At 40.4% G+C, this 26,405-nt stretch overlaps 1 protein-coding gene across 5 annotated transcripts in view; it reads left to right on the top strand.

Moving 5' to 3' along the window:
• The window catches only part of CTNNA2 (catenin alpha 2), a 1,049,032-nt gene that overhangs the window by 205,255 nt on the left and 817,372 nt on the right, over positions 1–26,405 (top strand). For all 5 annotated transcript variants that reach the window (XM_065891313.1, XM_065891311.1, XM_065891310.1 and 2 more), the window contains exon 3: positions 12,569–12,735. In XM_065891313.1, coding sequence (XP_065747385.1) covers positions 12,569–12,735 — 167 coding nt within the window. The remainder of the gene's footprint in view (positions 1–12,568; positions 12,736–26,405) is intronic.

Below are 26,405 nucleotides of genomic sequence, written 5' to 3'. Positions count from 1 at the left end.
TGGGGAACTAGGATCCCACAAGCCATACAGCACAGCCAAATACACACACACACACACACACACACACACACACACACACACAATCTATTTGGTTCAAAGTATCATGGTCCTTAATTCATGCTTTCAAATTCTTGTTCTACTACTATAAATATTTTAAAATGTTATATATTTTATTCCTTATACTTCTATTATCTGAAGTTCTTTAATCATTAATTTTTTTAGTTTAATTATTAAGTTCTTTAAGATCATTAATCCTGCCACTCAGCACAACTACAGTGTTCTATAATTTTGAACTGTATACTCATTTTTTTGAAGCCTTATTTGAGAGATTCCTATGCATCCTTCCAAAAAGCATTTGATTTTGTGTCTGACAAGAACCCCAAAAAACCACCAACCTGAAACTAAATTTTAAAATAACTTCTCTGCTTCTAGTCTATGCAGATACTATAACTGAGTTTCTTACAAACACATGAGGTTAGTACTCTGATTATAAACTATCATTGCCAAATATAAATGAAACTGTATGATTTTTTTTCTGGATAGGGACAGACGTGTTTCTTTATCACTCCTCTTTGCCAGAGGACACATTTATTTTCTAGTTAATATTTTCACTGATATAGCACTTTAAGCTTCTCAATTTTATTTTGGGCAGAAAACATTACAGAGCTCTTCCTCATGAGGGTCAAGACATTCTCCTGTCCCATCTGTAGCAATTAAAAGTCTAGCTTCTAAATAACTATTAATAACTCTAAGATTGTCAATGCTTCAGAATCAATTTACCATTTTTATTTCAAGGTTGCTAATTTCTGTTTCTTTTTTTTTTTTTTTTAGCTCAGAGATTGCCCTGCCATTTATAAAGACATTTGTTATATTTCACATGCATTTCCAGGTGTCTTGGAGATATATTCCTTCGTATTCAGTCTCTTACCTCCTCTCATTTAAGTTTTACATAAATCTGTGACATGGAGTGATATTTTATTCATTTTACTGTTGAGTCTTAGAAAGTTTAAGTAATTTTCCTGAGGTCATACAAGGAAAAAGAATGTGAGAAACAGGACTTAAGATCAAGAAGTCTGAGCCCAGGTTCTTCACTGGTATATTCTCAGAGACAAAGCACAATTATTTTAAGAGCTTATCCTCCTGATAATTTTGTTACTTAATATTTTGCTAGAAGAATATTAATACTATTAACGTTTTTACTTTACTCGTAGAAGGTTAGTAAGCCTAAGATTTAGAGGAGCCCCAAATTCTAACTGAAAAGAGCTAGTAAGTGATATCCAATTAATAGTGGGAAATATTAAATCTTTACTTTTCAAGGTGGTGGGAATTCAAAATGATTAGCAAAATCTGTCACGTGATGAAGAATTAGTTCTTTTTTGTTCCTTCTTTTAGTCTAGAATTATTTGGCATACATATGCATGATAGGTGGAGAGCAGACTAATTTCCATAGATGATTATGGGTTTCTCATTCTACTGTTAGGTGGGTTGCATTTGAAGAAAAACGTATGTGATTTTTGCATCACAATCAGCAGCGCTTTAAATATGTCTCTAGCCTTAATGCAGAAACATTGACTGGGCATCACAGTGCCTAATGTTACACACTACAGTCTAAAAGAAAACTGCGATGTTTTTGCTTACTCTTGGACAGTTCTATTTTCAAGTTAAGGAAGGTTCTAAAGTTGTCTCTAGGAAAAAAAAAAGGAAGTTGAGTCTGATCACAACACAAAAGCATTGTTAATTGGACATCTATTAAGCATATCAGATGTCTGATTTTACAGAGAGAGACAAGGACCTTCTTCCATTGTAGTTCCTATTTTATATACCCTCTTGTGATTTTATCTGTTTAAGTATTGACCTAGCTCCTTAAAATTAGAGTGCATGAGGACATCACTTTAGTGCCTAGATTTTATTTAAAAGATCAGTTTAAAAAATATTGCCACAAAGTAATTTATCACTGATTGCGATTGATGTTAAGAACATACATTTTTCCCTTTCTTTCTTTCTTTCAGCTACATTTCAGCTTTCTTTTGTTGCTGCGCATGGACTTTCTCTAGTTCTGGGAGCAGGGCCTACTCTTCACTGCAGTGCGCGGGCTTCTCATTGCGGTGGAGCATGGGCTCTACGTGCGTGGGCTTCAGTAGTTGCAACACGTGGGCTCAGTAGTTGCAGCACGTGGGCTCAGTAGTTGCAGCATGCAGGCTCTAGGGTGTGAAGGCTTCAGTAGTTGTGGCGTATGGGCTCAGTAGTTGTGGTGCACGGGCTTCATTGCTCCATGGCCTGTAGGATCTTCCCAGACCAAGGATCAAACCTGTGTCCCCTGCATTGGCTTGTGGATTCTTAACCACTGCGCCACCAGGGAAGACCCAGAACATATTTTTGTTATTGGTTTTTATTGTTTTGCTTGACATGTAACCATTGGCATTGTCCTTGAAGTGGTTAAGTCCTAAACACTGTAGACTTTCTAGGTTAAAAGCCTTATTCCATTATCCGAAGTTTTTTGGCCTCTGGCAAATTAATTTTTATATAATTCAGTTTCCTCATCTATAAAATGGGAAGAGTACCTATCTTGTAGGATGTTAATGAAGATTAAATGAGTAAATGCAGTGCTTAGAACAGTATCTGACACTAAATAAGCATTATGTTAGGATTAGCTATAATTATTAATCTCATTATTCATCATCATCGTCATCAGATTGTGTTTTAGGTTTGTTTTTATCAATAGACTGACTTAGAGCTTCAAGGTTACTAAGATCACAGACTTTTTTGTGTGTGTGTGGTAAGCGGGCCTCTCACTGTTGTGGCTTCTCCCGTTGCGGAGCACAGGCTCCGGACGCGCAGGCTCAGCGGCCATGGCTCACAGGACTAGCCGCCCCGCGGCATGTGGGATCTTCCCGGACTGGGGCACGAACCTGTGTCCTCTGCATCGGCAGGCGGACTCTCAACCACTGCGCCACCAGGAAAGCCCGGATCACAGACTTTTAAGTCCATTAGCCTTGGATTCAATTCCTAGTGTTAAGCTGACCTTGGACAAATTAATAAACCTTTCTAAGCTAAGCCATAATTTTTTAATCTTTAAGTGAAGGTAATGTTGTTCACCTCATTGTGAGATTATAAATGTAAAATGCTTAACATTGTGCCTGGTACATAGTATTTTATAAATAGCTATTATTACGTCTTGCATCATGGCATACATGGAAGGAGTTCTTGAGATCATTTAGGCATGTGTTCTTAGTTTCTGGAGAAGAGGGAGATGAGCTAAAGGTAAGCAGAAGTGAGGAGGCAACACTAATTAACATTGAAGAGATCCACACAATCGGGCAGAATAGATTTTAGCAATGCTTCCATTTTTGGACATGATCTCTAGCTGCATCTGTTGATTATTGAAAATATTAGATTTGGGGATTCTCAAATGTAATTATAATGTGTAGCACATGAAGCAGAAGAAGCCTTTAGGCTACATTCTATAAATGGTTGCATTTCCTGGTTTTGCCAGCTCTTTGTGCCGAAGCCTTGACTGGAGTATTTAAATAGGGCACACTTGGTGGGCGTTTATGTATGTGCGTGCTTATGCATTTATACCTGAAAAGGTTCTTTAGCTTGGAATTGTGTGAAGGTAACAAATGGGTCTGTTAAAAATCACTGAACCCACAATCTACTGTGATTATTAAATACGGTTGCTTACCCTTTGGTTATATAGGGCCTCTTATAAAGGATGCACAGTGGATTCATACAGGCTTTTTATTCCATCCAAGTAAGTGTTGGGTTAGTGTGAATAGATGGTGACCTCTGTGTGGGCTTGGACTGAATCAGCCTCGGCTGCCATTGTCCTCTCTCCAATGTGCCAGGATGCCTGCTTCGTACTTCATGGTCCTGAATACCATCTGGCAGTGGCTTAGAATTTTGCTTGTTAAGTCCAAGTTTGCTCAATCATGCTTCCGTTCTGTGTCTCTTAAATAAGTTCTCCACATCAGTGGGTTTTTTGACATCTGCATTTTCTTCCCCAACTTTTTCTGCAAATTCTTTTTTGGTAGGAAAAGCTACTTGCTGTTCAGAGAAGGAACTGAAAATGAAATTCCCCTTCGTTGTTCAAAACCAGTTCCCATACTTACCACAAATCAGACACCTCCCAGTGGTGCCCCAGGGCAATTGCTTGTCAGCCGTTCCATCTTTATAGTATGTGAGTGAAGTAAGAATTAAACAACCATGTGTATTTGCTTTAAAAATCCATGTTATGGGACTTCTCTGGTGGCACAGTGGCTAAGAATCTGCCTGCCAATGCAGGGGACAGGGGTTTGATCCCTGGTCTGGGAAGATCCCACATGCTGCGGAGCAACTAAGCCCATGTGCCACAAGCTACTGAAGCCTGCGCGCCTAGAGCCCATGCTCTGCAACAAAAGAAGCTACACAATGAGAAGCCCGCGCACTGCAACGAAGAGTAACCCCAGCTCGTCACAACTAGAGAAAGTCCGTGCGCAGCAACGAAGACCCAATGCAGCCCAAAATAAATAAAATTAAATCTTTTAAAAAAAAGTCCATGTTAGTGTATTAATCCTTATCATGCTGTCATACAGAGTGAAATACTAATGTCAGCATGACCAGAATATTCTCTCCTTATAGGCAGACCTACCTAGGAGGTTAAATTATATTCCCAATGTGAGTTTATTAATTTGTAGTGAGAACTCTATTTGCCAAGGAACTGGGCGCCTACATTCACTGGCAAGTACATACAGTGTAATTTTCAAGTCATTTATCACTCATTTTCCACTAACTCTGAAGGAAATAACCACTAAGGAGCACAGAATGGGGCTCCCTTTGCTTGAGAGCAGCCTGCAAAGGCAGAAGGACCGTGGACTGGCAGGTGAATGTGAAAATGGCTCCGCATCAAAACAGTATCCAAAAAATCTGGGAATACAGGGAAAAGAGCACATTTATTTGACTTTTTTTTTTCAGTATAACAATTGGATCCATGCTTTAAGTTTTTATGTACTTTATAAGAAACAACGTTCTGGAGGTTTAAGAAAACTATTGATAATATTATTTGAAATTTTAACTAGCAAATCAAGAAAAGTAGTTTTGTCATGTTTCCTGACATTCTGGATACCCTACATTATTTTGACTGTGGTAGTAGATCTCATTTCCAGCGGAAGGAGAGAAAACGTTACAGTTCATTGACTTTCTGTAATCTTCATGCTTTCATCTCTCTTTCTATACTTCTCTTTAATTTCATGAAACTAGTGTGATCCGATGGCATCTGTTTCCTTTGGAAATATTAGTCTAAAACTGAATTAGTCCACAGGAAAGGGGTCCTAGACCCCTCAGGCCCACTTTTCATTTAGGGTTTGATGTTAAGAAGTTAGAGGGGCCCTGAAATCTCTCTAGTGACCCAGACCTGCTCAATATGGGGCTGAGGAACTAATTAATAATAATGGAGGGTGTATTTGTCTGGGACATTCTCATCCACACTCTTTGTTCTTTAGAAATCTAGCAGGGAATTGGAGGAGAAGAGAGGTCAGCAGTGTGTGGTTGGTCTCTGCCTTCTCTCAGAATCATGGCTAAAAGCTATACATTGCAGGGATAAAGAAGGAAAAACTTAATCTCTCTCTCTAGATACAGATACAGATATAGAGATATAGGATATATAGATACACGTATACACACACACACTTTTTGACCACTCTTACTTATTATTGTAGCTGACTATGCATCCTCTACATACTCATGAGTCCCAGCTCCCCAAAATGCAGCGTCCTCTTTCTTGAATTTCCAAATGCCTGATCAGTGGGTGTTTCTCTACAGATGTTCTTCAGATGATCCTTGTTAGTGAGTCATTCAGAAAGATCACGATGCTAGTAAGTAGAGGGCAGGAATCGTGACTTCACCTTGAATATCCACAACTTAACAAGTGTCTACCACATAGCAGGTGCTTAATAAATGCTTATTGAATGAATAAAAGGATGAATGAAATGATATATAACTCCTTATATACTTTGCACCCATCTATAGATATGATCATACAGTCAACCCTACAAACTCAAGGCAGTGTAAACAGGACCGTTACTCTCTAACCCTCCAAATTTCCCTCACCCATAAGACTGCATGTCACCCTGTTGGGACATGTTTTCCTCTCAAGGTTGATGTTTGTTATAACCTTACTTCACTTATTTTAAGAATGTACTTTTGAGTTGGAAGGAGAGAAGACTGTCTGAGGTCCATCATGACCCTCGTGACAAGCTATTGATCACAGAATTGAAGAAAGCTTTGATTAACACATTTTGGAAGTTTGTCTTTTTGAATTTAGGGTTTTGAGTTATCTTCAATCAATTTTGTTCCTTACCTATTGCCAGATCCTCCCACCGAACAAAAATACTTTTGTTAACTGTATTTTATTACAATTGATATCCTGATGTTGATTTAGATGTGGTCCTTCTGTGATCTCTCTTAATATAGGAGCCAGAATGATGGTGACATGGATGCCTCCAGTCAGTTCAGTAAAGAAGACTCATGGCTATAATCACATTTAAGAAACTGCCATTTCTCTGTGATGACTTGGAAATCAATGGCAGTTCAGAAAATAAAGCATAGACTGTGCCATTTAAATCCTAGAATCTGATCATTCTGTTTTTTTCTCCCTCAAACTAGTGAAGAAAATCAGTTTTCTCCATGTGATATTTTAAAATATAGCTTAATTAAGCTGTAATTTTATAGCACCATTTACCATGTTCATGATACCAATTACTTGGAACATTTTTTTTGTTGTTTCTAATTTTGAAATGTGTGGTAGAGTTTTCTATCCTTAATCACCGTTTCTCAATATAGGAATTGTTCCTGTGCTTTGTTTAGCCAAAGACTACTTTAGAAAAAGTTAAGTTGACTTGTTGTTTTACAGTATAACAGTTTCAAGTGTCGTTTGTTCATCTGCAGCCTCTAAGATGCAAATTATATAATGTGCTTTCTTTATACTTCCTACTTGCTTTTCTTTGTATTTGTATCTAAGCTGGTTGAAATCAATGGTGCAAGTATTATTTAGTTGTACTAATGACAGTAATGAGATTCCATAGGAACTTACAAATATATTTGCACCTAAGCATAGTATCAAGACATCCAAACTGGTATAAAAAGGCTTAAGTTATGTGGACTAACTTGGGGACAGTCAGTTGTGAATTTGTGAAGCCATACAAAAACAGAAGGTTTCCAGAGAAATATACTACAGTAGTAAATTGCAGCAAATTTAAACTCAGAGTCAAGAGACCCAGCTTCTGGTCTGAACTCTGCCCTTAAGTTGGCTGTGTGACCTTGAGTGAGCCATATAAGGTTCTTGATACTTGACTTTTCTCCTCTGAAATTAAGGAGTTGGACTCCACCTATGAGCTCATATTCCATATCTTTCAAACACAGGTAGTAATTTAGATCCTGAAATAGGTCATAGTGACTTGATATCAATTGTTATCTATCTTATCATTTGTCTTCACAACATGCCAGAAACCAGATTTTTTCCCTCCAAAGCTAATTGGCAACACCTTTTATGTTTACACTATAAATTTGCTTAAAAGTTTGTGTACCAGCAAACTAATCATCCCAACTTGAATGACTAGTTAGTAGGTATTTAACATTTGGAAGACTAGGGGGAGTTGTTTGTTCATTTCTCCATGCGAGGTGTCATTTTCATAATCTGGATGATGCAGCATTAGTTCTCAGGCAATGGCTGATGTGTGTTTGTTTTGGCATTTTCCTTCTCCCTGAAGGACATCTAAAAATATTCTCTCAAGATTTATCGATTTGAAAAGAGGACTAGATTTTTATGTGTGGTTCAGAAGAACACATGGAAGACCAAAATAATTGAAAAAAAAAATTTAACAATTAGAGGTCTCTCAAATTGGAATGATTTCCTAAGGAGGCAGAGGTCACACCTGAGTTCTGCATCTGCTAAGATTTAGGCTTCATGATGTCCTCTGACATATTCTTAAATTCTGGAATTTAGACATTAACTCCCCACCCCACCACTACCTTCCTATTCTGCCCTTTTTTTTTTTTTTTAACACAGTGTCTTAATTAGCAAGAGGAAGCCAACATCCTCTCTATTTGCATGTTGAGATGGTGAGCCTGCCTTTTTCATTCAGAATTAGATGATAGCATTTTTGATGATCCTATTATCTCTGCTGTTCAGTCAGGATGCCACTTATGGCGTTGTTTTTCTTTCCTCATCACATTAAAAGATTTTTTGAAATCATATTTCAACTACCAAGTACTATATATCAGTCTACTGACATTTCAGTTGGTTTTGATTTGTAGTCAGGGTTATAGAAGAATAAAGATACTAATCAATAGAAACATTTATTGACTTAAGAGTATAAAGTCAACTGCATGCTTTTTATAGAGAGACTTGACTTACATATACAGGGTTATTGAAATTTTGGATTTATAAACAGAGATAATTTATTGGGTGCTTACTTGCTTTACAAAGTAACTTACTTGCTCTACAAAGTAACTTACAATAGGTTTTGTTTAATTATATGTTTGATACAGCACAGATATTTCAGAAACACTTCCACTGCACAATGAAATTTAAAGTTACCATGTTTATCAATTTCTTTTCTCTTTATTTTTATAAAAATATTAAGTGACATCGGATTCAGTATTGATCCTCTTCACTCCATTTTTCTTTTACGCTTAGCACATCGCTGTTTACTGTTTCCAAGTCTGCGGTCTTCTACTGCATTTAAGCAAGACGGTAATCACCATTTTATGGAATGTGGCTCTTGCTACATTTATCAAGTCCTTGCAGAGGTTCCAATTCCTCCAGGTAGCCTAAGAACCAAAACAAGCACCAATTTGAAAACCAAGCACTAACACCATTTCTTTTGGGGGGAGGGGGGGTTATATTCTGCCTTAAAGCGATACGTTTTTATCAGGCAGATGTTTTCTTGCTTCTTAATTATTGTGTACACTAGCAGTGAAGTCAGTCACAAAATGCACTTCCAAACCTTTATCTGGGAGTTCACCAACTATTCTTGTCGTATTGGAGAGGATCGCAGTGATAGTGGTAGCTGCGGTATTAATGGTAAATAATGAGTAAGCTCCCATTACTGGCAAAGCCTTGTGCTGGGTGCTTTGAATGCATTATCTTTGATCTTTAACTCTAATGACAGCCTACGAAGTAGCTGTTATTATTTCCACCTCTATTTTATAGTTGAGGGGACTAAAACACAGAAGTGGAATAATCGCTGATCTCACAGTTTAATAATGGTTGGAAGGAGTCAGGTGTGACACTTGGTCTTTGTTAAAGATGTATATTCTCTGTTAATCCACGGGTTAATATATGTAAAACTTTTAGAACAATACTTACAAACTAAACCTTTATACAGAAGTGTTGTATACAGATTAATTAGTATTATTTCCCCTTAGTCACTTATTTGGAGATGTTATTTTTTTCTTCTTTCCAGCAGGTGGTAGTGGCTTGAGAGGATCAAAGGCTTTATCATAGAAACACTGCTCTGAGCTTAGGTCTGTAATCAAGTTTATGAGCTTGAATACAAGAGTGTATATAAAAGAAACAGGCAGCTCTGGTGTCCTCTCTTTATTGCTGTCTTCCAGCTCCTACACATGCATGCTATTTCTTAGCTAAATATTTTAGTCTTATAGAAAAAGCAGTTCTCGGGGAAAATAGCTAATTTTATTCTGATAAACTCTCTTATCATTTTGTAATATAGATTACAAACGCATTAAAGCTATAGCCAACTCCAGAGTGCCTTTCCTTTAAAAACTTTAACAACATGAAATCATTTGTATCTGCTTAAAGTGAGTTTTTAGTTTTAATTTAAATTGGATTAAATCATCTTTTATTTATTGGAGGGTAATCTCAGAATTTAGTGTGACATTTCCTTTTGCAGAGTCACATTTGCTAATGTGGATCTCTCTCTGTCTCTGTCTCTCTCTCTCTCTCTCTGGGTCTCATTCTCTTTGTCACGGACATCTCCCGAGAGCCTTCCAGGAGTGCCTGGTGTGGTCCCCAAGCTCCACCTGACAGCTCCATCCTGCTCTGTGCCATCCCCTGGCTTTGAAGCAGTATTGCTGACCAAATAGTCAGCATCTGGATGAAGTGCCATTATACTGACCTCCTATATGAAAATCTGATCTTGAAAATCAGTTTGATTAGCCATGGTTTCTCCACAAGCTGGAAGGTGGTGTGACTGGACTCTCCTCTTAGGGCCCTTTTTTCTGAGAAGAGCCCTGCCTGAAAGGTCCATTCTTACCTGAGCTATGACTCATACCATTTAACCTGAAAATTTGGGACCAACCATGTAGCTCCCTCGTTTCACGTGCAGAATAAATCTCCCCCTTCCTTGAATAAGTGGATCCCTTCCAACAGCATCTGACTTACCCATTAATACCATGTACAAATGTGTCCATTCTTTACCTAGGGTGACCCTCGCGCTATTTCATTAGATTCACCTTGGTGTATAATGTTCTTTCTTGCTGCACTCTACAGAGTGAGAATGAGGTACTTCTCCCCACCACTCAGATATTTGCTACTGTCTTTTTCTGGGCGACACAGGGTGGGCAGAGAAGAGATTTATGCAAGCCTGTGGCAAGGGTAGAACACTGGGATTGAATACGTACCTCCTAACTGCCAGCCTCTACCTTAAAGTATATTTAGGTCTCTAGAGCGATACATCTTGAAAATTCACCAGTATGACAGTGAATATTTAAACTTCTCCCATGCTGCTGTTATATATTAAGCCACTTGTTTGTGCCTAGGCATAAAGACTAACCTGGCTGGCTGTGTCATAGATGGTAGGCTCTTTTAAAAGTCCAACAGCACAATATATTTCCTTACACACCCACATTTCTTAAGTATAAAAAGGATCACTGTGAGGGTTTAAATAACTACAACACTGAGGGAATTACATTATATTTTGATCTGCCTGTAAAATGATGAGAAGAGTTTTTTATTTTGCCTTATATCTTAGGATAAATTATAGGATGCATGGCCTTTCAGTGATATAATTGACTTTATTTAAATCAACTCGGTTTTGATGAATAGATGAGAAGTATCATTTTATAAATAAATATTGAATGACTTGTGTCACCCTAATTTAATTAATTGGTCATATTAACTCTGCTCTTCTGGTTCATTGAAGTATTTCTACCCCTGTGTGTTTTCTGCTCTGTGAAGCTTCATTATACTTTTTCCTAGTTCTAGTTCCTAGTTCTGTGTTCTCCGGGTGGATATCCACCCCATGGGGCCCATCTCACGTAGTGAATGATCTCCCTTTGTTTCCCTCTCCTGGGGTGCAAATGTGTACCTGTCCATTGTGTTGGGTCCGTATTCACCATCACCACCTCGTCTCTGGTTTCCATACCTAACCAGTCCCCAAATCCGTTGTTTCTCTCATGCAGATCTCATTAATACCCCCTTCCTCTCTGTATCCCGTTCCTATTTCCCTGGTCCACGTCTTCTTTACTGCTCCCTCAGATTATAACCGTGTTTTCCTATTTTCTCTACACCAGTCTTGTCCCTTCCAGTTTATTTTATATAATGTGACCAAAATAAAAATCTATTAAGTCATTTCCCTCCCTGCTGAGGACACAGTTCAGATCTCTTCCACAGTGTTCCAGGCCCTGGTGCCTGTCTTCCCCACACCCCTGACTCACTGTGACTTTCCAGGTCATTGCATTTCCCCATACTCAGCGCCCTGCTCCAAGTTCTGGAGCCTCGTGGTGTTCCTGCTGCCTCGGGTTTCCTTCCTACCTTTGTCTTCCTGGTGAATACATTTTAGTTTTTCAAAGGCTGTCAACGTTGACAGCTTCCCTCCAGCCTCATACTAAATAAGTAAATCACTTCCTCCTCTTCTTTGCCTTCATTCTTAATCATATGTCTATGATGGCACGTAATCACTATTATAAGTATGTATTTACAACGTGTGTCCTCATTAGATTGTGAATTCCTTGGGGCCAGGGCGTTCTTAGTCACCTTTGCAATTCCAGAGCCTGGAAGAGAATCTGACATGAGTATGTGCTTAATAAACATCTGTTGAATCGCTTCAATTGTCTCATAAATGTTCTCTATATTAGAGAGTAGCTTCCTAGCAGACAATTGAAAGAACAGACTTGGGGTAACTCTGTAGTCTGTTATTGTCTGATTAGCTCAATTACGAGTACAGAGTTCATGAGGCCAAGGTCTTAAGTTTCATTCCTCTCTGGAGCAGTTAACTTTATTCTTCAACTGTTAGAAACCAACTAGCCTAGTGAATACCACTGGTTCCAAGGGATTTGCAGAGTAAGAATGATTAAGGTAAGGCAAATTCATCTCAGTTCTTAGACAAATTGAATTAACTATATTCCTTATTGATGCTAAACACATAATTTTACACTTGGGTTTTGTCTACAGCACCTGTCTGGGTGCACTTATGAGTTTGCCTTGAAAGTGTCTGCTGCACTGAGGGAGCTGGTACCACCTGGTAATAGTGGTTTTGCAATGAGAGCTGTGATGGCCCGTCCACAGATCTTTACGACTGCCAGCCTCTGAGCCTCCCGTCTACCCACGTGTGTCTCCGTGTCTGTCTTCCAGGTGAGACGATGCGCATCGCCTCTTCAGAGTTCGCTGATGATCCGTGCTCCTCGGTGAAGCGTGGCACCATGGTGCGAGCTGCCCGGGCTCTGCTATCGGCTGTAACACGCTTGCTCATCCTGGCGGACATGGCAGACGTCATGAGACTTTTATCTCATCTGAGAATTGTACGTATGTAGAACTTATCAAAATGTGCTTTATGTGGGTAGCAACATGGACCATGGCACTGAACTGGACCAAAGATGTTTCGCTGCTCACCAGATCACTTGGTTACTCACCCAAGTGGTATGCCCCCAAAATAATACATCTTTCAAAGCTACAGAAGATTCACTTGAATTGTTTTCCGTCTCTCAAAACACAGAGTTTGGATTTCCCCTTAGTTCTTGGCGTACAAAACAGTGCATCTTTCAGGCTGCAGAGGCCATGCGTGGTGTGCCTGCCTGGACTTTGTCTTGAGATTCAGAGCAGCGCTGGTCCCTGTGGTAATTAGGCCAGGCCGGCTCTTCTGGGTAGCTGGCCACGTGACCACCTCTGCCCAGCTAAATACGGATCCCACGTTGCATTGTATTGTGTTAACTGCTCCAGCATTGCCCTTTTGTAGAATTACATACTTTGAACCTCTCTTAGTCTGGCAATAAAAAGAAGCCTTGTCCATAGCACTGATGGCTAGAATCAATCTTGTTGCATCAAGCTTGGCATCTAACATTCCTGGATTGGGTCTCTGGGCGCATATGTGCCCCACCAACCCCTAGAACTCCATGATATGTGCCTTGCTTGTCAGGATTCCTTGGTTCCTTTTAAGTCTTCTGTTTCTTAATGGAAGTGGAGACTTGCCCTGGTCACAAATTTTCCTGGGTCACGTGCAGCCCTCCCAGCCCTTGACAGCTAGGCCTTTCTCTGTTTTTCTAGTTGCTCACTGGTATCTAGTTGCAGCCTGGGTGGACTCACCCTTTGATGATGTAACTCAGTTGCTTAGGAATGTGGCTTCTGCCTAGAGGGTCTCTATTCCATGCCCTTATTTTCTTTTTCCATGAAATGAACAATGAGGGGGCAGGTGAGATAGGAAATGAATCATGGCAGCCTACTCTTACCTCACCTTCCATATCAGATTTGTCCAATATGGAGTTTCATTAAGAAATTTCCAAAATCACAAGTGTTCTGTGTCAAAAAATCTTGGGCAGGGTCTTAGCTGAGCTGGCCCCAATAAAGGAGCCAAGATTTCCAAAATTTTGTATAAACTCTGCAGTATTATGAAAGGCCTCAAATTCCAACATCCCCAGCCTGAGTTGCATGGTCATAAACCACAAAGCAGGTTTAGCTCTTCATGGTTTCTCTTCAGGTTCCTGAGGAACCAGGGGACCCAAAGCAGAACCTGCTTGGGAATTTTTCTCTCAGACTTTTCTCAGAGAATAAGCCTCAGAAACCCGGGAAGGCTCTTGTAAGTTGGATGAGGTGAGCAGTTTGAGGATAGACTACCTATTTCACAGGATACTGAGGGGCAGTGTAACTTTATGAATAACCTTATGGCCACTGGAGTAAGACAGCCTACGTCTAATCTTGGTTTGGGGTCCACTTGTCAGCCAGTCCTAACCCACCACATAAAGCCTCCACAGCATAGAGAACAGAGGGGTGGTAGCCAAAGGGGGGCGGGGAGGGAGGGATGGGAGGGGAGGCTGGGGTTAGCAGACGGAAGCTATTATCCAGAGAATGGATAAACAACAAGGTCCTCCTGTAGAGCACAGAGAACTAGATTCAATAACCTATGATGAACCAGAATGGAAAAGAGTCTTAAAAAGGAGAATCTATACATATGTACAACTGAGTCACTTTTGCTGTACAGCAGTAATTATCGCAACATTGTAAATCAACTATACTTCAATAAAATATATGTGTAAAAAAAATAATAGGGCTTCCCTGGTGGCGCAGTGGTTGAGAGTCTGCCTGCCAATGCAGGGGACACGGGTTCGAGCCCTGGTCAGGGAGGATCCCACATGCTGCGGAGCAGCTGGGCCCACAAGCCACAGCTACTGAGCCTGCGCGTCTGGAGTCAGTGCGCCATAACGAGCGGCCGCGACCGTGAGAAGCCCACGCCCTACGATGAAGAGTGGCCCCCGCTCGCCGCAACTGGAGAAAGCCCTCGCACAGAAACGAAGACCCAACACAGCCAAAAATAAACAAATAAATTTAAAATAATAATAAATGAAACTTCCTTAGGTCTCACACCCCATCTGTTAGTAGGGGGCTAGTGATTGTGCAGTCCTCAGAGTTGTGGGGAGGTTTAAACTGGGGGAATTCCTTATGAAGCATTCATCACGGAGTCCGGTGCAAAGTAAGTGTTTGGTAAGTGGCGGCTATGTCACCATCGTCAGATCCCGGAACTGCAGTGCTGGCTGTTATTTCTGCAGCCCCGCCTGAATTATGTGCTTCTTTTAGGCTACAGATGACTTTGTTCTCAAGTGTGTTGGAGAAAAAGTTTTGTTACCTTTCTCTTCCAGCCTGCTTAGTCTTCAAAGGCAACATTTTAAGAAAGATCTTTCCCCAGATGGACAGTCTCCCTTTACCAGGAGAATAGGACTGAACCTAAGGAAATTAACTTTACATCTTGTATGTTATCTGTGCCGTGGAAGGCCATTTCAAGCCCCTCTTGAGGATTGATGAAGGCTAAATATTCTCCCCGAATGGTCCACACGTGGAGGGTGCTCGTGCAATCGGGGCCTGTAGTGTGATGTACGGCACCAGCTGCTGCCTGCAATCCTGCCTCTATCCACCTGTTTTGACCAGTGCTGTCGGTTGATAACATCACACTGCAGCCTGTCTTCATGTGGAGTCAATTATATCCTCTTCCCGACACAGCAGATTAAGAGAAGTTAAAAAAAAAAAGATTTAGCACAAAATATGGAAAGGTCAACCCAGCAATATTAAGTAGTCCTGTCAGACTGTCAGTAGTAAAATTAAAAATGATTGTAGACTGAAAAACACATTTGTTCTACTGAAAGCGCAGCCTCTGCAGGGAACAACGGTGGCGGAATGGTGCCCTCTTGTGGATCAAATGGGGAACTGCAGCGTCTGGTGCTAGCGCTGAATTACTCAGGCGGGGTGTGTCATACTTGGGTTCAGGTCAATCAGGGTTTCATACGATGGGACTATTGTTCCAATCCCCTAAAAAAGACAATGTGTCAACAATTCTTTGCAAATGAACATGGTATATAATTCTGCTTGGCATTTGTATTCTTTTCTATAGAAGCACATCCTCTCATAAACAAGTGTTGTCTGCCAGCATCTACTTACTTGTTTTTAAATCAAGATGAAGGAAATAGCTTCATGTATTTTGATGGAGCAGGTTAGAAATTATCATCTATACTTTTATCAAGACTTATGCCAAATAAAAATGAGTTTCCTTACCAAATGGTTGATAGAACATAGATGAGAAAAAGAGTGGCAGGCGCTTTCTAACGGTAATAAAGCAGTGACTTGATTTGGGGTCGGGACATTGATTAACACAGTATAAGGAGTCCTGTAGCTTCCTGCCGTGTTAACCACTGCCAAGGTATTTTACCTTTAAGCACTTCAGATAATATTTTACTTTTCATCTTTCAGGCCATATGCCCAAACTCTATTGCCGTTCTTTCCAGATACTGATTTTTCTCATTTCTGAGTAACTTACAGGAATATGGAGGGAATTGCCTTCTTATCAGAAACTTATTTTCATGCCTTTCCATCAGTAATTCACTGAGCAGATGAAGGAGAGTCAATTTATTCTCCTAAAATGCCCGTCTTCATTTTCTGCCCTGCACCCTCTAGGTAATTGTTGGCAAATTGAGTAATCTTGAGCAAAACTCATTCACCCTCTGAACATGAGTAAAGAACTGGGAATTCTGCAGAGGTTGTGTGATTTGGCAGTGTGTAGGTTTTTGCATTCTGCTACCTTAAAATTACATTTGCACACTTAAGTTTATATGCCTGCTAAGGAGTCCATCTTTTCATATAACACATAGATATTCTGGCTGCTCAAATTAAGCTACTTGCTCTATTTTGCAAGTATTTGTGTGTGCTTTAATGTTGAGCTCTCTTTTGAATATATTAAGGATTCGTATGACTGCTGAAGGTTTTTGCTACTGTAGTTATTTTGAATTCAGGAAGATAGTGATGGAACAGCGAGTGACATATAGTTCAAAGCCGAGTTATCGCCAAAGAGGGAATTTGATGTTCCTGAGCGAAGCTAAAGGAATCATTTGCACATCAGACATCATTAAAAACTACTGAATTATAATCACTTGTATTGTTGAAGTTGCTGGTGAGTGATTCCCTACAGACACCTGGTGTATCCTGCAATCAGTTGACATTATCAGTGGAGATGGAGTTGTGACACTTCACGCTTTGAAAGGACTCCTGCATTTCAATCAGTGATCAAGAAGAGCGATATTTATTTTCCCTAAACTCTGAATGAATGCAATCAGAGTATACTGTCCAATTCTTAGCGTTGGTGATGTCATTACACACAAACTCACCTAGCCATGTGTGTGTCAGAGGAAACAATCACTTTTTTTTCCTGTACTCAGTCTGAGTCCTGGAATAATGATGTTCCCGATTATCTCAGAATTGCTCTCTAGAAAGTCAATAGCAAAATGAGAAAACACAACCATTTAGTCAACTTCTCAGGAAATTCAGATTATCTTCGAGGCTACCAGGGGACAAATCTAATGCTGCTGCCCCATTGTTGGTGGGTGAGTTTAATATTGCCTGTGATTTTTGTGACATTAGCATTGAATGGTCTTAGTGAGTCCCCAGTAACATTATTTCTCAGCAGTCTACTGTTTTGTCCTGCAACTCTGATGTAGCTCTTTAAAATATATGTATATATATATATAAGTATAGTTGATTTACAATATTTTGTTCATTTCTGCTGCACATAATCGAGGTATAAAATATCCTTGTCTCTGATTATAAAGGTAGAAGTTACTGCCCAGATTCTTAGCACATGTTTTTCATCAGAGCTGTCACGGCATTAACGTCAGCTGATTTATTTGGAATTTACTTATTTATTCAGTTATCCTTTCAAGAGATACTTATTGGATGCCTACTGTGTATAAGACGTTGTGCCAAGATATATGACTTCAAAGGTAAATAAGACTCAGCTCCTGCCTTCACAACTTTATAGGTGGCGGAGACATTAAGAAAGAGTGAAGCACATGTTGTGAAAATTGTGCATATTGCTATGGTCTCACCTGGAAGGAAAACATAATAATTAGGATGTTTTCCATTTTAAATAACAGAAACCCAACTCAAGTTGGCCTTCCCAAAAGGGAATATATTGGCTCCCCAAGTCCAGAGGCAGGTAGCTTCAGGCAAAGCTTGATCAAGGTACAAACATGTGACAAGGATCAGGTTTCTATCTCATTTTCCTCACTAAGGACACTCTTCTCTGTAGGCCCTTTTCTCAAAATCTCAAGGTAGCTGCAAAATATTCTCAAGATTACATGCTTCTAGACTATAGTTAGCAAAAAGGAGGAAATTCTCTTCCCAGGCAGCTCAAATAAAAGTTTTACAATTTTGTTAGTCATTTTGGCCTCTAAATCAGGTATACATCTGAGTTAATTATTTAGAGGGGACATGGGATGTGCTGATTTCTTAGTTTGATCAGCACTGTTCTTCTCCCTCATCACCCGCCAAGCCAAGGATGGGATCAGTTCAACCAAATTGTATTGTTGGGTGATTTGGGATAATGTGAAGAAGGGTGATGTGGTTGGGAGAGGGAGGTGTTAGGACTGGGGCTCAGTGAACTGAATGAGATTTGCCTTTTCCTGAACTAATTGTTCAACCACAGATTGAACAGGCTGGAGTCACAAGCCCAAGCCTGAAGCTGGGGGCTAAGTGTTGAGGGTGATTGGAAAGAGGTTGGCCCCATCAAAAGAGTGGGGGAGGTATCATCCTGTCCAGTAGTGAGAGCGATGCTACACAGTAATTTGAGCAGGGAAAGCTTAATATAAAGAATTATCAGCTCTAATAGATTAGAGTAACAAGGAATTGTCTAGGAAGACGTAAAGAGAACTCTAGGGAATCTAGGAATGGCGGATGGAAGGAGCAGCCACTCCCCCCAGGACTGAGATAGAGCACACTAGGGGAAGCCCACCCCAAACCAGGGCCAAGATCCAGATGTTCCTAGGTCACTGGATGACAGAGAGGCCACTGAAGTGCCACACAAGCCAACGGAACTTGCTAGAAATCTGCCCTTTAGGGTGTCAAGGAAAACTGTGCGTGGAGACATGTCTCACTAGAGGTATTGCACTACAGAATCACCCATGGGGGCCAGCTGGTGTTGGAGGAGCTACCCCTGCTGCCCAGCCTGTCCAGGGAGCACTCCAGGACCAGGAAACAAAACCCCTTCCTCCTTTGTTGCCTGTCAAACACTCTCTCCCTACAAAGCTTAACATAGGAATAAGATGTAGGGCTTCCCTGGTGGTGCAGTGGTTGAGCATCTGCCTGCTAATGCAGGGGACACGGGTTCGAGCCCTGGTCTGGGAAGATCCCACATGCCGCGGAGCAACTAGGCCCGTGAGCCACAACTACTGAGCCTGCGCGTCTGGAGCCTGTGCTCTGCAACAAGAGGCGGCGATAGTGAGAGGCCCGCGCACCGCGATGAATTGTGGCCCCCGCTTGCCACAACTAGAGAAAGCCCTCGCACAGAAACGAAGACCCAACACAGCAAAAATAAATAAATAAATTAATAAACTCCTACCCCCAACATCTTCAAAAAAAAAAAGATGTAAAGGGCCAAGCTACATGTTCACAGAGCAGGCAGAAAGTATGAAATTTAGATTTGATAACCAGCCTGATAACCAGCCTAGGGAGAGAGTGATTCACTGCTCCCAACTGGGATGCCCTTGCCATAAGAAGGGAGATGGATCCAGGTGGGACAAAAGATTTCACCTACTGAGAGCTTCACAGGCAGAGGAAAGAACAAAGGCGTGAGAGTGAGGGAGGGACTTGGGGCATTCATAGTAATATGGTTGATTGATTCTGTTGTTGGAGCAGAGAGGGTAAGGTTGGGAGGGGCAGTCACAGAGTTAGAGAGATACAGGGTGTGGAGTGTCTCCGTTATCGTGAGAAGTAGTTTGGACTCTACCCATTTGTTTAGACTCTGTATGGATTATGGGGGACTGCTGAGTAGTCCTAAGCATTAGAATCAGCTTCGTGATTTAGCCAAATAATTTTGGTAGCAATATGGAGAAGGAATTAGAAGAGGGGTGAGCCCAACCAAAGAGACAGATTGAGAGATGAGAGATGATTAAAATGATCCAGGCCAGTGAATGAAAGGAAAGCTGAGTGAAGGCAGTGGCAGTGTGTACTGTGAAGGGGTAGATTTTAGAGAAATTGAGAGGTGGAATGGAGACTTATCAGATGGGGCAGGACTCTTAATGAATCTTCATTATCCAAACTGGACTCCAGCAGCTTTACAAAACCATCCTTTTTAGGAAACTGAGGCAGCACAGCCCAGGAGTTAAAAGTATGAGCTCTGGAGCAAACTCTCTGGGTTCACACCCAGGTTCCTGCACTCTCTTGCTGTGAGACCTCTCAAGCTGGCTGTGTCACCCCTCTGGCTGCAGTCTTTCCTCTGTAAAGAAGAAACAAGAAAACTATCAGCTTCGAAGAGCTGTTTTGGGGGACCAAATTAGATATATGTAAAACATTTGGACCAATGTCTGCTACATCATAAGTAGTCAGGGACATTGGCTATTGTCATTTTTCTTGTCCAAGCTGAAGGTAACTTTGGAAATGTATCAAGCCGCATTATTGTACTTTATAAAGCATGGCGGTTTTTTTTTTTTTTTTTTTTTTTTTTTTTTTTTTAACATCTTTATTGGGGTATAATTGCTTTACAATGGTGTGTTAGTTTCTGATTTATAACAAAGTGAATCAGCTATACATATACATGTGCTCCCATGTGTCTTCCCTCCTGCATCTCCCTCCCTCCCACTCTCCCCCTCCCACCCCTCCAGGCTGTCCCAAAGCCCCGAGCTAATATCCCTGTGCCTTGCGGCTGCTTCCCCCCAGCTATCCACCCCACCACGTTTGTTAGTGTGTATATGTCCATGACTCTCTCTCGCCCTGTCAAAACTCACCCTTTCCCCTCCCCATATCCCCAAGTCCGCTCTCCAGTAGGTCTGCGCCTCCATTCCTGTCTTATCCCTAGGTTCTTCATGACATTTTTTCCCCTCAAATTCCATATATATGTGTTAGCATACGGTATCTGTCTTTGTCTTTCTGACTTACTTCACTCTGTATGACAGACTCTAGGTCTATCCATCTCATTACAAATATCTCAATTTCATTTCTTTTTAAGGCTGAGTAATATTCCATTGTGTATATGTGCCACATCTTCTTTATCCATTCGTCCGATGATGGGCGCTTAGGTTCTTTCCATCTCCGGGCTATTGTAAATAGAGCTGCAATGAACATTTTGGTACATGACTCCTTTTGAATTTTGGTTTTCTCAGGGTATATGCCCAGTAGTGGGATTGCTGGGTCATATGGTAATTCTATTTGTAGTTTTTTAAGGAACCTCCATACTGTTCTCCATAGTGGCTGAACCAATTCACATTCCCACCAGCAGTGCAAGAGTGTCCCCTTTTCTCCACACCCTCTCCAGCATTTATTGTTTCTAGATTTTTTGATGATGGCCATTCTGACTGGTGTGAGATGATATCTCATTGTAGTTTTGATTTGCATTTCTCTAATGATTAATGAGGTTGAGCATTCTTTCATGTGTTTGTTGGCATTCTGTATATCTTCTTTGGAGAAATGTCTGTTTAGGTCTTCTGCCCATTTTTGGATGGGGTTGTTTGTTTTTTTGTTATTGAGCTGCATGAGCTGCTTGTAAATTTTGGAGATAGCATGGCGGTTTATGGATAAGTGATGCTAGCATTTAATCATTCTTGCTTTCTGATGAAATCATTGTCTTCACTTTTGAACAAGGAAACAGAAAATTTAATCAAGAAGACCAGCTTATCGTTAGGAGGCAGAAAGATAAAGTATAATGTTGCTGAGATATCCATGGTCAAACCAGAGTATATGGCTCAACAAGTAAAGTAGTCAAATATAGAATCTTGTCTTCATTCCTTCATTTACTTGGCCAACTCCTATTTCCAAGATAACATCTTTTAAATTTAAATCCAGATCCTAACAAGAGAGCTTTGTATGACTTATTAGTTTCATTAGTGTCACTTAAAATCCAATCAACTGGATATCAACTGAAGGACCCCGGAATGAGGTCAGTCTGTCCAAATGGAAATGATCGTAACAATGATTTATAGCACTGGTATGGGCAGTGACTGTGGACAGGAGAACAGGATCACACGGTCCAGGAGGGGAATCAGACTCCTCTGTTCCCGCTGTCCCCATCCCTGTATGTCTGCCTAGCTCCTAGGAGGTGCTTAATAAGTATTCATACATAAGAAGTATGAATTCTCAGACTACTTTTTTTACATCAAAATAAGTAGGTGCAGTTTCAGTCAGGAAAATTGGAGACTGATTTGATTTAGTGTAATTAATGTATTGTTTTTGGCCACGCTGTGCAGCATGTGGGATCTTAGTTCCCCAACCAGGGATCAAACCTGTGCCCGCTGCACTGGGAGCACAGAGTCTTAACCACTGGACCACCAGGGAAGTCCCGGAGACTGACTTAAAGAGTCTGTCTCAAACAATTTGACAGAGCTGTCGACTAAATAATAGTGACAAGTAGGCTTGCTTTGGAAATGGGGGTAAGGGCTATTTCAGACAAACTCTGAGAAGACTCAAGATTTTAAGAGTTTTAAGGGACAAGCTCTGAAAATAATATCTAAATCCACCAAATAAATAGGGAGGAAATTTTAATATCCTGTCTAGAAGTTCACACTTTTCAGCTATCCCCATCCCCAGAACTCAGGCTCTAGTATTAAGGACAGGAAGACCTGCCAGAGCTGAGGGTTCTCATGTTGGTGTTCGTCAGCCCAGGCCGGCCATGGGAGGAGAATAACTCTCTGTAGGGTCCAAGGTCAAGAGGGCATTTATTACAAGGAAGGACGTGGCAGCTGCCTCTAAGGGCCCCCTTTATCAGCTTGTTGGAAGTGACTTCCCAATCCAGCACACAGAGTCCCCCAAACCTCCCCTTATAACACCTCCCCCATGAGCACCAGTTTTCTTCTCAGAACCATCACACAGCCTGCCATCTGTGTCCTTCCACTCTTCCCAGGTCCCTGTCACCTGCAGACATTCCAAGAGCAAGATGTAGCCTTTCCTCTTCACAGTCATTCAGGAACAATGCAAATAGGTACGAAAGAAAGATCTTCTATCTTCCATAAAAGATGAGAATGGAAACCTCATTTTATCTGGAGTCTAGATTGAACCGCCCATCACCATCATTCTAAATAACTTCCTTGCTTGCCGCAACTCTTTCCTTAATGAAATGTTAGCCTATTTAGTAAATTTAATGGTAGTCATATCTATGGAGGAAAAGATTTGATGATATCCATTATCACTGGTTTATAGACACTATTCTCTTCCTGCACTCAGTGGAACTTGGTGAGGAAGTTGGATTAGCCACCTTTGTGATTGTGTCAAGTTAAACAAAGGTGTATCTCTATAGTACTATGTTAATCTATGACTTTTTCTAGCCATTTTAATGGTCATTTGGATTTCCTGCATTGTCAAACAATGAACTGTCTGTATATTGTCCTTTGATTTGGTCTAAACTACAAGAGCCAATTGGAATTCTGCAGTAGACCCATACATACTCTGTGTATTTCTCATTACTCTTTCAGAGCTACCATTTCTCTTTTTCTACTGCCACTCTCAGAAGCCTGTACTAGTTGAGGCCTCTCTACCAGACTCCCTTCAAAACTAAGAACTTTTGATTTTGCAAACATAGTTCTGCCTTGTGCCTGATTCACTCACGATTATGTTCTTGGCTATTTCCAATGATCGTTATTCTGTTCACCCTAGTTGATGCCACCTTACATGGCAACAAAGCTTCAAATTCGCTTACTTTGCGAGGCTCAATAGTTTCTCTTCTGTTGGATGGCAAGGCGTAAACTCAGCTTAAAATTACAATCCTTTTAGTCCCAGATTTAGAGGTGATGCCGAGAAGATTGATTGCAGATTTAAGCTATCTCAAACTTTTTGCAGCCCAGGAGTTCCTCCAGTTTTTGTTTGCAAAATATTTCCTCCTCTGAAGATTTCTAAAGTCTGTTTTTCAATTCCATATTTCTTAAGTATATTTTCCTTTATTTTTCCACTTGAAATTAAAAGTCCATATCCCTTATCAAAACCACAACTCAAAATACAATCAGTGTAGTATTTTATTTTTTACATCTTTATTGGAGTATAATTGCTTTACAATGGTGTGTTAGTTTCTGCTTTATAACAAAGTGAATCAGTTTTACACATACATATGTTCCCAAATCTCTTCCCTCTTGCGTCTCCCTCCCTCCCACACTCCCTATCCCACCCCTCCAGGTGGTCACAAAGCACCGAGCTGATCTCCCTGTGCCATGCACCTGCTTCCCACTAGCTATCTAACTTACGTTGGGTAGTGTATATATGTCCATGCCTCTCTATCGCTTTGTCACAGCTGACCCTTCCCCCTCCCCATATCCTCAAGTCCATTCTCTAGTAGGTCTGTGTCTTTATTCCTGTCTTACCCCTAGGTTCTTCATGACATTTTTTTCCCCCTTATATTCCATATATATGTGTTAGCATACAATATTTGTCTTACTCTTTCTGACTTACTTCAATCTATATGACAGACTCTAGGTCTATCCACCTCATTACAAATAGCTCAATTTCCTTTCTTTTTATGGCTGAGTAATATTCCATAGTATATATGTGCCACACCTTCTTTATCCATTCATCCAATGATGGACACTTAGGTTGTTTCCATCTCCGGGCTATTGTAAATAGAGCTGCAATGAACATTTTGGTACATGACTCTTTTTGAATTATGGTTTTCTCGGTATATGCCCAGTAGTGGGATTGCTGGGTCATATGGTTGTTCTATTTGTAGTTTTTAAAGGAACCTCCATACTGTTCTCCATAGTGGCTGTACCAATTCACATTCCCACCAGCAGTGCAAGAGTGTTCCCTTTTCTCCACACCCTCTCCAGCATTTATTGTTTCTAGATTTTTTGATGATGGCCATTCTGACTGGTGTGAGATGATATCTCATTGTAGTTTTGATTTGCATTTCTCTAACGATTAATGATGTTGAGCATTCTTTCATGTGTTTGTTGGCAGTCTGTATATCTTCTTTGGAGAAATGTCTAGTTAGGTCTTCTGCCCATTTTTGGATTGCGTTGTTTGTTTTTATGTTATTGAGCTGCTTATAAATTTTGGAGATTAATCCTTTGTCAGTTGCTTCATTTGCAAATATTTTCTCCCATTCTGAGGGTTGTCTTTTGTGCTTGTTTATGGTTGCCTTTGCTGTGCAAAAGCTTTGAAGTTTCATTAGGTCCCATTTGCTTATTTTTATTTCCATTTCTCTAGGAGGTGGGTCAAAAAGGATCTTGCTGTGATTTATGTCATAGAGTGTTCTGCCTATGTTTTCCTCTAAGAGTTTTATAGTGCCTGGCCTTACATTTAGGTCTTTAATCCATTTTGAGCTTATTTTTGTGTATGGTGTTAGGGAGTGATCTAATCTCATACTTTTACATGTACCTGTCCAGTTTTCCCAGCACCACTTATTGAAGAGGCTGTCCTTTCTCCACTGTACATTCCTGCCTCCTTTATCAAAGATAAGGTGACCATATGTGCGTGGGTTTATCTCTGGGCTTTCTATCCTGTTCCATTGATCTATCTTTCTGTTTTTGTGCCAGTACAATACTGTCTTGATTACTGTAGCTTCGTAGTATAGTCTGAAGCCAGGGAGCCTGATTCCTCCAGCTCCGTTTTTCATTCTCAAGATTGCTTTGGCTATTCAGGGTCTTTTGTGTTTCCATACAAATTGTGAAATTTTTGGTTCTAGTTCTGTGAAAAATGCCAGTGGTAGTTTGACAGGGATTGCATTGAATCTGTAGATTGCTTTGGGTAGTAGAGTCATTTTCATAATGTTAATTCTTCCAATCCAAGAACATGGTATATCTCTCCATCTATTTGTATCATCTTTAATTTCTTTCATCAGTGTCTTATAATTTTCTGCATACAGGTCTTTTGTCTCCTTAGGTAGGTTTATTCCTAGATATTTTACTCTTTTTGTTGCAGTGGTAAATGGGAGTGTTTTCTTGATTTCAGTTTCAAATTTTTCATCATTAGTGTATAGGAATGCCAGAGATTTCTGAGCATTCATTTTGTATCCTGCTACTTTACTACATTCATTGATTAGCTCTAGTAGTTTTCTGGTAGCATCTTTAGGATTCTCTATGTATAGTGTCATGTCATCTGCAAACAGTGACAGCTTTACTTCTTTTCCAATTTGGATTCCTTTTATTTCCTTTTCTTCTCTGATTGCTGTGGCTAGAACTTCCAAAGCTATGTTGAATAAGAGTGGTGAGAGTGGGCAACCTTGTCTTGTTCCTGATCTTAGTGGAAATGCTTTCAGTTTTTCACCATTGAGGACAATGTTGGCTGTGGATTTGTCATATATGGCCTTTATTATGTTGAGGAAATTTCCCTCTATGCCTACTTTCTGCAGGTTTTTGATCATAAATGGGTGTTGAATTTTGTTGAAAGCTTTCTCTGCATCTCTTGAGATGATCATACGGTTTTTCTCCTTCAATTTGTTAATTTGGTGTATCACGTTGATTGCTTTGCGTATATTGAAGAATCCTTGCATTCCTGGAATAAACCCCACTTGATCATGGTGTATGAT

Source organism: Phocoena phocoena, chromosome 14 (assembly GCF_963924675.1).
Source record: "Phocoena phocoena chromosome 14, mPhoPho1.1, whole genome shotgun sequence".
In the NCBI taxonomy this organism is placed as follows: domain Eukaryota; kingdom Metazoa; phylum Chordata; class Mammalia; order Artiodactyla; family Phocoenidae; genus Phocoena; species Phocoena phocoena.
Note: the sequence above shows the minus strand (reverse complement) of the source record. Positions and strands in the feature narration are given on the sequence as shown.